Source organism: Diadema setosum, chromosome 10 (assembly GCF_964275005.1).
Source record: "Diadema setosum chromosome 10, eeDiaSeto1, whole genome shotgun sequence".
Classification (NCBI taxonomy): domain Eukaryota; kingdom Metazoa; phylum Echinodermata; class Echinoidea; order Diadematoida; family Diadematidae; genus Diadema; species Diadema setosum.
In genome coordinates this window covers 10,158,844-10,172,310 of record NC_092694.1, presented here as the reverse complement: position 1 = coordinate 10,172,310, position 13,467 = coordinate 10,158,844, and the positions used below count along the sequence as shown (strand labels likewise).

Here is a 13,467-nt window from a genome sequence, read left to right as displayed (position 1 = left end):
CAAAATTCTGAGTAATCTAACTCCTTTTCAATCTAAGCAGATGCTCAACACTACGATTATGGTGTGTTGCTCACAAAACACGATCGAAAAAAGATGAGATGAATCAATCCTCTATTTCCAAGAAAAAAAAAAATGAAAAAGCAGTGACCTGTAAAAAGAAAGAAAATAATTATTTCACAGAAATCAACCTCAAATCCACAACGGTCACTCACCTGGACAAGGACTGCGTGTACAGGGGTCAAGCTCAGTGTCCGCCCCCACACAGTCGTTGCCGTCGTGCTGCGGGGCGGGGCTGTCACACTGCCTTGTCCGAATGTAGTAGCCACTCCCGCAGGTGACGTTGCACTCGGTCCAGTTGCTCCACTCACCGAACTGACCGTTGACTGAAAAGCGCAAATGAACGTCGACATCGTCATCGACATGGATACAACTATTTCAGAGCATGCCACAGTAACACTTTAGATAACTCTCACCAGTTGGGGACAGATACTTATGGCAGGGCTTGACCCTAACGGTGGCCCGGTGGCCCGGGGCCACCAAAAATGAAAGTCGGGCCACCAAATTTCAGAAAAGGGCAAATTTGGTGGCCCACCTTGGGCCACCAAAATTTTTTGAAAAGTGTGTCAATAAATTCGTAACTTTTTGCGCCGGAAATGCATAAATGCATGCAGTGAGTGTGCGACTCATCAAAAAAAAAAAAGGACTTTTATCAATGTTTTTTTTTTTTTTTTTTCGGGCCACCAAATTTTTCTCTCGGGCCACGAAAAATTTGAAATTGATGATTTTGGTGGCCCCATCGGGCCACCGAAAAATAAAGTTAGTGTCGAGCCCTGCTTATGGGATGCTTGATTCAAGTAAGCATCAAATACAGAGGGACTCGGTATCTGACAAAAGTGTGTTTTGTGCAAATCCAAGAAGAAAAACACCTGTTTTCTATCACAGACACTATACTATGAAAATATTGAACATTTTGCTAACTTAATACACAGCATATACATTGAGAGGAGCTGGAATACAGTTGAACCTCTCTTATCCGGCCTCCCTTTATCCGGATCTCTCTATTATACGGACGCAATCTCGCCGTGATTTTTTTTTTTTTTTTTAATAATTACGGGAGGAAAGGGGGATTCCCAACTCCTTGAGAACTCCTACACAGACACACATGAATTACATATTACTTCCAACATTGAAATACACCTCTATTTTGGGGTCTGTTACTGAGTGTAACAATGAAAAGGTTGCAGTATACACATTACTACATGTGGTACTACAATGGGCTACATCAGTACATGTGTATGTATATGTACATTTATAAAGCATTGAGTCTCCCGTATCCGGCCAAATCCCTTATCCGGATGAGCCCCAGTCCCGACTTATCCGGATACAAGAGGTTCAGCTGTACATGTATAAAGCATTGAGTCTCCCGTATCCGGCCAAATCCCTTATCCGGATGAGCCCCAGTCCCGACTTATCCGGATACGAGAGGTTCAACTGTACATGTATAAAGCATTGAGTCTCCCGTATCCGGCCAAATCCCTTATCCGGATGAGCCCCAGTCCCGACTTGTCCGGATACGAGAGGTTCAACTGTACATGTATAAAGCATTGAGTCTCCCGTATCCGGCCAAATCCCATATCCGGATGAGCCCCGGTCCCGACTTGTCCGGATACGAGAGGTTCAACTGTATTATAAACTTTGATTATTCTCAGTGACCTTATGAACAGAACATACAGATTTATATGATAGAAACAGAGAAAGATATGTAAGATACCTCAAGTAGCCTGACAAAAGAAGCTCATTCTTCATTTCAAAATATATCTCTATAATCTTCAAGCAACACATAGATATCTATCAGAAGAGCACTACTGTAAAACATGGTAATTATATTCGCGGCATGAAAATTTCGCAAATTGGAGCCGAAGACCTTTCCAATGCATATTGTGTAGGCAAGAACTTTTGCGTGCATTTTAATTTCGTGAATGTTGGCGCTCGCGAAATTCGCGAAATTAAAATGCACGCGAACATTCCTCGTTTTACAGTATATTATTTTGCATTGCAATTTTATTGTAGATACACAAGAGTCCTATTTGATTCTAATTAGTTGGCAGGTACAGTGTGCTACAGTTATGAGCATGATCAGGAAAGACAAAATCTAAATATGTTCTCCCCAGTACTGTAAAACCAGAAGTTGTTGCGTGCATTTCAAGTTCACGAGAGCCAAGACTTGTGAAATTAAAATGCACATAAAAGTCCCTGTCTGCATTGTAGGCATTGAATACTAGTGGCATTTTCTGAAAATTTTATGCCGCGAAAAAGGCCAATGGCTCCAAGCTGCGAAAATTTCATGCCGCAAATATTTCTGATTTTACAGTATCAGAGACACAGTGTTAATCAAAGCAACATCATAAAGACAGCCAACTTGAATCAATGAAGTCTATCACGAGAGAAGATAGACGGAGAATTTAACGTACCCGCCGGGCAAGCGTTGCCGTCCTCCGTTCCGCACGCCACGGTCTCGATGGCATCCCCGAGGGAGGAGCAATCGTCTCCGCCGTACATCGGGGGCGGGTTGGTGCAGTTCCTGGTCCTGTTCTGCCACCCTCCGTACCGATTTCCGTCGCCATCCCACGAGTAGCACGAGACGCTGCATTCGCCGTACGCCCAGTCCGTGTAGTTTCCATTCTCTGCAGCAAGAAAACACATCCAAGAAATTAATCATATACATTGTAATATTTGCAAACTTGAGTTAATATGTTGCGGAATTATCAAGATACTGTCATTTTAGAAGGAGCATGCATGAGAACTAGATGGCTCATTACTTGGTCCTCAGCAATATTGCTAAATCTGACTACACAACGTACCGGTACCAAATCAGATTACTGTGCTTAGGGAACATGTAACAGCATGAAACTTTTTTGTGTGTGAATTTCAAACTTATTGGAACACTCTAAAATACAAATACCTGCATATAGATTTTTGAAAACATTCAATGTTTAGCGAAAATAATCTCAACTGCTCCTTGCCATCGCATCTTCCTATAAATGTAGAACAAAGTTGCAGAGTCCTATTTACACCTGTTTTTCACCAGAAAAGACGAAGCCCCTGTATATTTTTTACACCCCATGTATTTCATAGTGGTTTAATTTTGCTATTTTCCCTGGCTAGTCTACTGAAATTTGCAAATTAATATCAAGGCAAATATTGTCCTCCACAACACAATAACAAGTACAAAGTGTATCTTACTTCCAAGGTTGAAATTTGCAAATTCTTCTTCCAGAAAAAGACTATTCCTGGGTTGTTGTTCTTTTTAACCGTCACTGCCGTACTCCTTCACGAATTCAAATTCTTGCAAAATTGTCTTAATTCAGGAGGTTATTATTGCTGAATTGGCATGAACAACAATAAACACAAAATTGTTTTGCTAGTTTTCCATGTCTTATGCCCGTGTCCAACACCTACCGGGTGGGCACACTGTACCGCAGGCCCCAAACTCGGTCCGGTTCCCCTCGCAGTACTGGCCGTCCAGGATTGGTGCCGGATTGGAACACGTCCTGTTCCTCTGCCTGGTGCCCATGAGGGCGCTGGAGTCGCACGTCTGGCTGCAGTCGGACCACTCGCCCCAGCTCCCCCAGTTGCCATCAGCTGGAGGAGGACAGAGAGGAAAGGAATCAAGGAGTTTCCTTTTGGTTATTAACCTGTTGAAGACTAGTCCTGAAGATACTCGGGCAGGTGTCAATGGTAAATGTGTGTTATAGTAAAATCAGCTTGTCCTCAATGGGTTAATGTAAGCACTGTACCATGTTGTGTTCACTGGGGTCTCATTTGCTACATATTTTCTTTTTGCTTGTCAGCACACATCCTAGTCTCGAGCTCCATTGAAAGAGACTGCAAATCGTTCAGATCCTTACTGTATCACATTGGATGTTGTATAAAAGAACTGTCACATTTTCACCTTTAAAATTGAGATTGTCTAACTTAGACTACAAGAATTTTTTTTGTCTGTTTATTTGTTTCTCTATTTGGTTGGTTGGGTTTTCTTTCTTTTCTTCTTTTTTTCTTTTTTTTTTGGGGGGGGGGAGGGGAAGGGCTTGATAGGATGAAGATGAATATTATGGCAAGTTCATGTTCAGTGTGTAAGTGCATAGGGGTTAAACACATCATGAATCATCAGCTATGTTTGTAAACATAGTGTCATATCATAAAACACCAGCTGGACAAATGCTGGGTGATAATTACAGTCCTAAGTTAATTCTATTGTAGATTAATCAGCAAATAAAATAAACATGGAGCAAAGTCATGGTGGGATGTGAAAACTCACTCTGGGCGATTTCACAGATGTACGGCCTTGACGTGTCACAGCCAGAGTCCATCAGGCGCCACTCCCACGTGCGGGAGTTGTAGCCCAGCGTCACACAGGACCCCGCACCCGCTGGGTAGTGCTTAACCCACGGGGCCTCCTCGCTGCTCCGCCACGAGGTCGAGTCGGGGCCTCCGCTGCCGTCGTCGAAGGAGAGGGTGTCGGACTGGTAGACGAGTCCGGTGAAGAACTCCTTGCTTTCAGTCATGCCCATGTTCTTCAGCCACCAGCTCACCTGAAATGGCAGGGGGAAAGTGGCATCAGTGACAGCAGTATAGGCAGCAGTAGTAGCTGCACCCTTTCACATCACTAGAAGAAACTTTTAAGAAAAGCCACTGGCATTCAATGCATTGTACAGACAAATGCTATTTGTGTGTATATGCTTTCATGAATCTTGGATCTTTGCGAAATTTGCAAATTTTTATGCACTTGAAAATTTCTGGTTTTACAGTATATTCAATCATCTATTCATCTGTCTTCATGCTTATCTGTCTCTTTATTTGTCTATATACCTGATATACAGATGTGAATAACATGTAATAATGTAGTATGTATATTCTCAGCATGTATTTTCACTAATGTTATCTTCTAACTTGATAAACCAGCATTCTAAATCTTAAAATCAGATGGACTATTTCGCCTGTGTACCTCATCAAGTTCTGTCTGGTTGTTAATGTACAGTAACTGTCCTGTGTAGTTGCTCATGGTGACACAGGAATCGTTGGCACTGCTGTAGGTCTCGTAGTTGGCTGAGTCGTTCACGAGCTTGTAGCAGCTGCTGTAACTAGCCGTCCACCCTGCTGGACAGTCAACTGCAGAGAGGAGAAATACCAATTAAATGATGAAAATATACCCAGATTACATCTCTTTCATTTACTTTACATTTGCACTTCTCCAGAAATTATGTGTGAATGCAGAAAGAGATTGTTAAGTCATAAACGATGATCAAATTACATGTAGTACCATTTTAGCATACCCTCTTTTCATCACTATCACAATACTCAGTAATCATTTTCAAGCACACTATATTTGTTATCATTATACGCTCACTTGGGAAATCAACTTTGTGAACATTTCCAGTGATAACAAACTGTTCTCATCATCATCATCATCATCATTGTCATCATTATTATACCAACACTTAGTTCATAACTGTTGTCACATTCCCACAGCTGTCGTATCCACGAGAATGTTTTCACCATTTTCATCAACATGCTGGTAGTCATCATAATATCATGAGATACCTGTCATAAGCATCTCATCCTTGTCATCATCGCTATCATTAAGGCAATGATTATCAGCCACATAATGTTGCATAAATCCTCATCATTATCAATACCACATCACGTTACAATGAAATATCATCATCATAATCATCCCCATCACTGACATCGATGTTGCTGCCTCCTCCGAGCGTGGACACAAGAAGAAGGGAGCTACTCACCAATTGGACAGCGGTCCCAGCAAGCCCTCGTATCGGTCAGATTGTCCTGGCAGAACTGACCGTCCAGTATCGGGGCAGGGTTGTTGCACTCCCTGGTCCTCTCCTGGGTGCCGTGGCCGCAGTTGTCCGTGCATCGGCTCCAAGGTCCCCACTCTCCCACATCTCCGGGGGCTAAGGGGGGTAAAGATTATGGTGCATATGTGACAACAAGCAAAAAAAAAACAAACAAACAAATAAGTGAATAAATGTTTTCACGTTGTCTAATGTCTAAGAGACAAGATGAAAATTTTTTAGTAAAATGTTGCACATCTATCTGTCTCAAGAGAGAGTAGAAGCAAAGGGAGACAGATGTCTTCTCAAAAAATTCTTAAAAAGAATACTCTTATTATTGTCTTTATTTATCCCAGGTAACAAGTGGATCAGCTTTTTCAGTACAAGTTTTAAGTTCATGAAATCTTGCATTTATTGATCCTCTCTCTATGAGTAATTTGTACATAGATCTTCTTCTTAGGAAGGAATTGTTGCTGCATAATATGCACTTGAAGTAATAAAGCCCTTCTAGTTTCTGTACCTTGAGTGACCTCACAAATGAAGCCAAGCTCTTTTTCGCAGGGAACGTCTCCAAATAGCCACTCGTGGGCGTCAAAGTCGTACATCATGGCAACGCACTCCCTCCCCTCTTGGTCCCGGGGAAAGTCCCGTGCCCACCAATCTGAGTTCGGCCAGGTCGCGCTGGACGGTCCGTTGATCGACGACCCGTAGTAGAGCATGGCCGAGTTCACGTAAGAGTGCCCGATAAAGATGCGGTCGCCGCGAGGCACATTACGGTTCTTTAGTGCCCAGTTGAGGAAGAACTGCTCTTCGTAGCTGTCAACATGAACTACGTGTCCAGTGTAGTTGCTGTGCTCTTTGCAAGTAATGTTCGCATTCTCCATCGTTGTGTTGTCGTAAGCATCGACAAAGAATGAGTAGCAGCTGTCGTAGAATGGTTCGTACCCAGCTGGACAGCTCACTGTGAATGGAAAGAAAGATTTCAATAAAACTGTGAATCCCGGACAGTGAACACAGAATGAAGCAACAAATCACAAGTGATGTAAATCAAGTGTAGTCCCAAACTTCGATGGTTAAGCCATTTCAAATCCAATTTTCATCAAATAAACATTGAATTCCTCATAGAATTACACGCTCTTTCATATTTCAGAAGAGGTTTCTAATCATCTCACCAAAAAAATGTTAGAAACCTGAAATTAGGTCTCAACCAAAACTATACGATCCCTTTAAACATAAAACTAAACAAAAAATTCCAAGTGATGTCACAATAGTGCTGGAAGCTCTTTGATAACACATCTTGTATCTACTAAAGGTTGGCAAAAGCTTCTGCATGTTTGTAATCACCCCAAAATGAAACTTTGGGGGAAATCTCTTATTTCTCTTGAAGTTTTCCTACACTCTGTCTATACAAAAATAATGTATTGATATATGTAAATGGGCTTGCTGGATTGCCACAATACAAAGAGAAACTATATTTTCAAGCGGTGAAAAGAGTGTAGTTAAATTTTATGTGACTGTTATCTATTCAAATACTAATAAGTCACATCAATATGACAGAGAACTATAAACCAGTGTGATTAAATGACAAAATACTCTTTATTTCTTCAAATCTAGTTGCCATACCGATGCTACAAGGAGAGCTGCAGTTCCTCGTCTGATTGGCTGGTCCCGGGCAGGAATCACCGTCGAGGATCGGGGTCGGACTGTCGCAGACTCGCTGCCGGGTCTGTGTGCCGTTGCCGCACCTTTCGCTGCACTCGCTCCAGCCGAGCCACGACCCCCAGTTCCCATGAGCTTTGGGAAGAAGCAGAAAAGTTATGTTGGTTGAGCTCTGCTGTGCTTACACTCACTAAAATATCACTATCATCATTTGACTCACACTTAATAATTACAAAGAATATTCTTGAAGAATTTTCAGGGAGAGATGCATATCCATACATCACGTCAGATTTGGTAGATAAATCTTTATTGATGTGTATCTACTTTGTCACCTTTCAACTCCGCCAACTGGGAACTCAAGAATATCACCAAAACGGGAGGAAGGTATTCACGTAATAGTCGTTCCCTTTCAAATAACTATGGCACTTCAATTCTCAAGTTTAGCCTGGCAAGCATTAGATGACTAGTTTATGTTTCACACAATTAATTTAAAGTCAATTATGCATTAAAAAAGATCCAGCAGTTGACACTATAACCTTTAAAAAAGACAGTAACAACTTTGTCCAGCAACACTCCCATCTAGGCTCCGTCATTTCACAACCAAAAGCCAATGTTAACAAACTTGCTCTAATATAAATCTTAGTCCACATTTGACGTTGATGTCCTTTCTTGCATCTGTTCAGACATCACTTTGCTAGAATCAACAGAAAAGTGGCTATTTATCAGTAAAAGTTGTGTGATTGGTAAAATGCTCATTAGTTGATACTAAATAACAGCATTATTTTCAACAGTGAACATAGTGGAGATGACAAAATAAGTATTTGAAATGGATGGGGCAGCAACAACTCTTATGTAGAGTATCAAAGCTCCGGATGAATTATAGAAATTTGAGTAACTCAAACATGCAAAGAAAACAACACTTACTCTTAGTAATCTCACAAATGTAGCCCAGGCTTCTGTGGCAGGGTATATCTCGCAGCAGCCACTGATATCTCTCATCATCGTAGAACATCGCCATGCACTCTTCCGCGCTGGCCGAGGGATATCCCGTCACCCACAGCTGGTCAGTGTTCCAGCCCGTCAGGTTCACCGCCAGCGTGCTGTTGGCATAGTAGATGTCACCGCTGCTGTATGTGAGCCCAACGTACACAGACGCCCGGTCCTTGCCAATCTCTGAGTCCTCAAGGCGGAAGCCGAGGAACTCGAGCTCCTCGAAGGACTGGACATAGGCGAGATGGCCGGTGTCATTGGTCAGTGAGAGGCAGGCTCTCCTGGCAGAGTTTTGGTCAGTGAACTCGAACGAATCATCGATCACCATGTAGCAACTTTCATCATATACAGAGAATCCGGCGGGACAAGTTACTGTAAGGCAACAAGCAGAATAGTGGGAGAGAGGGCAGTGAATTTCAGGTACTATATCATAAAGTAACTTGCGGGATAAAGTATATAGAGTAACGTGAGGATAATGCATCCAGAGCTTTGAAGTAACTGATAAATATCATATGAGTACAGTTTCTAAAATCAGGTAGAGGGGAAAGGATCTACACAACTACACCATGAGGAAAACGAAGACCACAAAAATCTAAATGTCTCACATGGAAAAAAAAACACATAGAAACAGGTCCCGAGCATAAATGAAATTACAAGGAACATACAACAAAAAAGAGTATAATGTACAGTGAAAGAAAGCGTGAGACAAAAAAAAGTAATAATTATGTATGTCATACACAAGGGGGAAAGGCTTAAAGGTATAGAAAAAGAGGACAAGATTTGAAAAGGACAACTAAAGTATAATTGCAATTGTCAATTAAAGTATATAATATTTGACCACACCCATATTAACTGGTGGAAAATAAATTCTTGAAATGATGACAAGAAAATAAATTGACTGATTACTTTGGGTTGAAAACATTAAAAAAAGTGCCTCTACAAATTTCACATTACACAGATGAAACTCACCATTAGGACACACTGATGTGCACGTCTGAGTCTGCTCTGATATGCCTGTACAGTTGGCTCCTCCCAGAACGGGGGCGGGGTCATTACAGAGGCGGACCCTGGTCTGGTGGCCACTCCCACACGTGCCGTTGCACTCTCCCCAAGGTTGCCACGAGCCCCAGTTACCATCACCTGAAAAGGGAGGGAAAACGAGGTTTGCTGATTACTAAAATCAGGACCCTCCATCTTTTGTGTGTATAACCAGACTCCTACCTCATTTTGGAGGCAATTACCATGGCAACTGGTGATCAGCTTTGAGCAATTGTTCATACTCAATTGCTGACACTTGACTTGTTCAAAGTGTTGAAGCACTTTTTCAATTAAACCTTTGTTCCATCACAAGGTAAGCAAATTATATTTTAACACTCCATATCTACTTCCAAAGCAGCTTGCTGATCATCTTCCTTCTGAATTTGATGTTGTTAACACAGTTGTTATGATGTTAATATTTATATCTACTACAGGGGTATATACACATGATTAGTCTTGATCGCTTGACTGTATAATAAAAGTCCTTTTGGCACAATGAACAAAGTGAACGTGTTTCACAGTTGTTTCAATGTATATAAATCCAACTACAGTGCACATCCACCAACAATCTATTTGTTGAGGAATCGCATGACACCTTGGAGGGGAGGAAGAAAGACACTTTTAAACAATCGCAGCAAAATTTGTGCACATCTGACTCCACAGATATCAGTGCTGACTAATCCTTTTCAAGCAGTCCTTAGCAGTTATTTGACAAAATTGTTTAATTTCAGGGTAAAAAGGAAAAACATGCCTATGCATGGAAAACACAAATCACTGCATGTAACGGTACATCGGAGCGACATGCAGTGAACATACCCAAGTTGACTTCGCAGATGTAGCCCAAGCTCTGAGAGCAGGGTTCATTGGTCACTTTCCACGTGGACCCGCTCTTCTCCAACATCGTGCAGGCAGCAGAGTTCCCGTCGCCTGTGCTGTGTGAGCCGCCGGACCACATGGAGTCTCCCGCCTCATCCCATGACGTCGAATTCATCTCCTGGCTCGACCCGTACTCCCAGTCAAAGGTCACGTTCCCGGAGGCGACGTCGACCTTCACGCCCGTGTAGTACTTGGCCGTTTGGTCTGCGTATTTATCGGCGAGCACACCAGCAATGTAGTTTTCTTCATAGAGGCTGTTCACAAAGAGGAGATGGCCACCATATATGGTGAGGTTCTGGCAGTCCGTCTTTGCGTCGTCGTAAGTCGCAGAATCGTTTATCCGAAGCAGGTAGCAGGTGTCGTACTTGGTGATAAAGCCATCCGGGCAGTCAACTGCACATCAATAAATGAGGGGTTCAAAAATATTAAAGCTTGAAATTTTACTAACATCACCAACTGCAGATTTCTTGACTACACAAAGCGATGCTGTACAAGGTTTTTTCTCATCCTCTGTGTGTGGTTTTCAAAGCGGACAGCCACTTTTCATTGCTATACATTGTGCCGAACAAAAAATATCTCCGGAATGATATCTGGATCTCTTGTGCTATGCTGAAATTAAAACAAATGAAGAATTAGACCTACTACATTGTATGCACACTGACAGAGATACTAGAGAGGCAGCTTGAGCATGCTTTTACGGCAATACGGATCAAAGAAACATAAACATGCAAGTTTCAAACATGATGGTCTCCAGGAATCTCAGTGCTTGAAGTTATATGTGTAATAATTTTACATACTGTACATACACGTTCTAATCATCTCAATCTCAATAAGAAACATTATGGGAATACTTGCTACCATGAGCAATCGCATAAATCTGAAACGATTCTAATTCTGCTTGAAGACATTAATCCATTGAGGACAAGTCCCGGGTATTTCTCGGGCAGGTGTCTATGGGAAATGCGTCTTAGAGCAAAATCAGCCCATCCTCAATGGGTTAATCCTGTTGAAGACTTGTTACCATTATACTCCAGCAGGTGTCTATATCGGGAAATACGGAAACCAGTACCTCACCAGTGGTTTCAGTAGAACAAGGAATATGACACCCCCCCCCCAAAAAAAAAAGAAAAAAAAAAAAGAAAAGAAAAGAAAGGTTTATCATCTACGTTAACTTTGTGAGTTGAATTCTCAACAGCATGGTGCAGAATGCTTTGAGTACTGTTGCTCTGGGCAGAGAGACTCAACAGTCATCTAGAATTCTAGACTTCATCTAGACATCACAAATGATGTACCGTAAAACTGAAGTCATCTCATCAAGCCAAAAGCCAACTGAAAGGACAAAAAGAAAAAGAAAAGAAAAAAAGTGAGAAAGAAGGAAAGATAAAAGAAGGAAAGAAAGTAGAAAAGATTAAAGAAGAACAGAAAAAAAGGAATGAAAGAACAGAAATAGAAAGAAGACAACTCACCAATTGGGCAGATGGTACCACATGTCCTGTTTTGCTCCACCTCCCCCTCACACTCGTCTCCTCCCAAGAGTGGGGCGGGGCTGTCGCAGTAGCGATGACGCAGCTGCACCCCTTCCCCGGGTCCACAGGTAACACTACACTCCTCCCAAGACGCCCACTCGCTCAGGTTACCATGGGCTGTACAGTGTTAAAGAAATCATTCTTACAGTGAACTGTCTTGTGTGATTAGCAAGCCATATCAGTTATTCTAATCATCTCATACATTTGTGAAAATAACTGATGTATGAACTGTTGCATACAATCCAACCTGAGAATAGACCATGCACGTCATGATTTCCTGTTTGCTATCTGCTACTGCTTCAAAACAATTCATATCTTAGCTTTAAATGCTGTAAATATTCCCGGCATTTCTTGCATACCAGCTGTCGAGACTATGATACAGCTGTGATGGTGTAAGCATGTGTGCCTGTGTGTGAGACACAATGGAACATAATATATTCCTGTTTCATTTTTGTTATTTGTTGTGTTCTTTATATAATGCACACGCTGCAAGCAAAACAGGGTGGATAACATTGAAACTGTTTTCTAATTTTTACTTATGTATTTCTACTCGAAGGACAGCCCCAAACTCATGTTCTTTCCAATTGACAGCTGTCTGTGATCACATTTTTCACATACTATTATTACAAATAATTAATAGCAAGCATTTTCAACCACAAACATGTAGCAATGATCATATCTAAGCATGATACATACAAAAAAGAAATTACACAAGGCTCAGCATTTTATTTCACAATGAGGGAATCAAATATACAGACTTTTCAGTGGCAGCAGAAAGGTCATTTGTGTATCAAGCATAGAAACCAAATCGGTTGCAACTGTTATTGGAAGAGAGTGAGAGAGAGAAAGAAAGAGAAAGATAAATTATGAATGAAGCTACTCACTCTTGTCTTGTTCACATATGTACTCAAGATCATCAGAGCAGGCGACGTTGGCCCAGGCCCACGATGACCCGTCAGCGACTATAGCAATGCAGGCCTGGTTACCTGAAGGGTAGCCCGAGGCCCAGCCGTTCAGGCCCACGGTGGTCGAGGTGGATCCGATTGAGACAGTCCCGCTCCCACTTGAGTCGTAGGTGAGACCTGTCATGAACTCCTTGCTTTCGGGGACATTCTCGGCAGTCAGAATTCCGGCGATGATATCCAATTCATCGGTGCTGGTCACGTACACGAGGTGGCCACTAATGGCGCTACAAGCCGCCTCTGCAGCCTGAAGTGAACTTTGGGAGAGAGACACCATGTAGCAGGAGTTGATACCCGGAAAGTAGCCGTCGGTGCAGTTGACTGTTGGAAAGAAGAAGAGAACATCAGAGACTTTCTAATTTCAATATTCCAGTACTGATCTCAAAAAATGATCATAGTCTCTAAGACATAATGTTACTATAATTCATACATTCCGTGTGAAGGAATCCCCAGACTACACAGCGTAAATCTTAAAAAGGCAATTTCAAAGAGCATTCCACTGTCTAGGATCTAGGCTCAATTGTTTTTGCAATAAAACCCAGCAGGATGAACATATTTGTGGAC

At 42.0% G+C, this 13,467-nt stretch overlaps 1 protein-coding gene across 1 annotated transcript in view; it reads right to left on the bottom strand.

Annotated features, from left to right (window-relative positions):
• LOC140233736 (uncharacterized) overlaps positions 1–13,467 on the bottom strand; it is an 84,159-nt gene that overhangs the window by 61,130 nt on the left and 9,562 nt on the right. Inside the window, 13 exon segments of the mRNA XM_072313837.1 lie at positions 213–383; positions 2,472–2,684; positions 3,460–3,642; positions 4,319–4,592; positions 5,006–5,169; positions 5,802–5,972; positions 6,373–6,813; positions 7,476–7,646; positions 8,436–8,873; positions 9,471–9,641; positions 10,356–10,808; positions 11,882–12,058; positions 12,826–13,224. Of these exon segments, the coding sequence (XP_072169938.1) occupies positions 213–383; positions 2,472–2,684; positions 3,460–3,642; positions 4,319–4,592; positions 5,006–5,169; positions 5,802–5,972; positions 6,373–6,813; positions 7,476–7,646; positions 8,436–8,873; positions 9,471–9,641; positions 10,356–10,808; positions 11,882–12,058; positions 12,826–13,224 (3,426 nt within the window).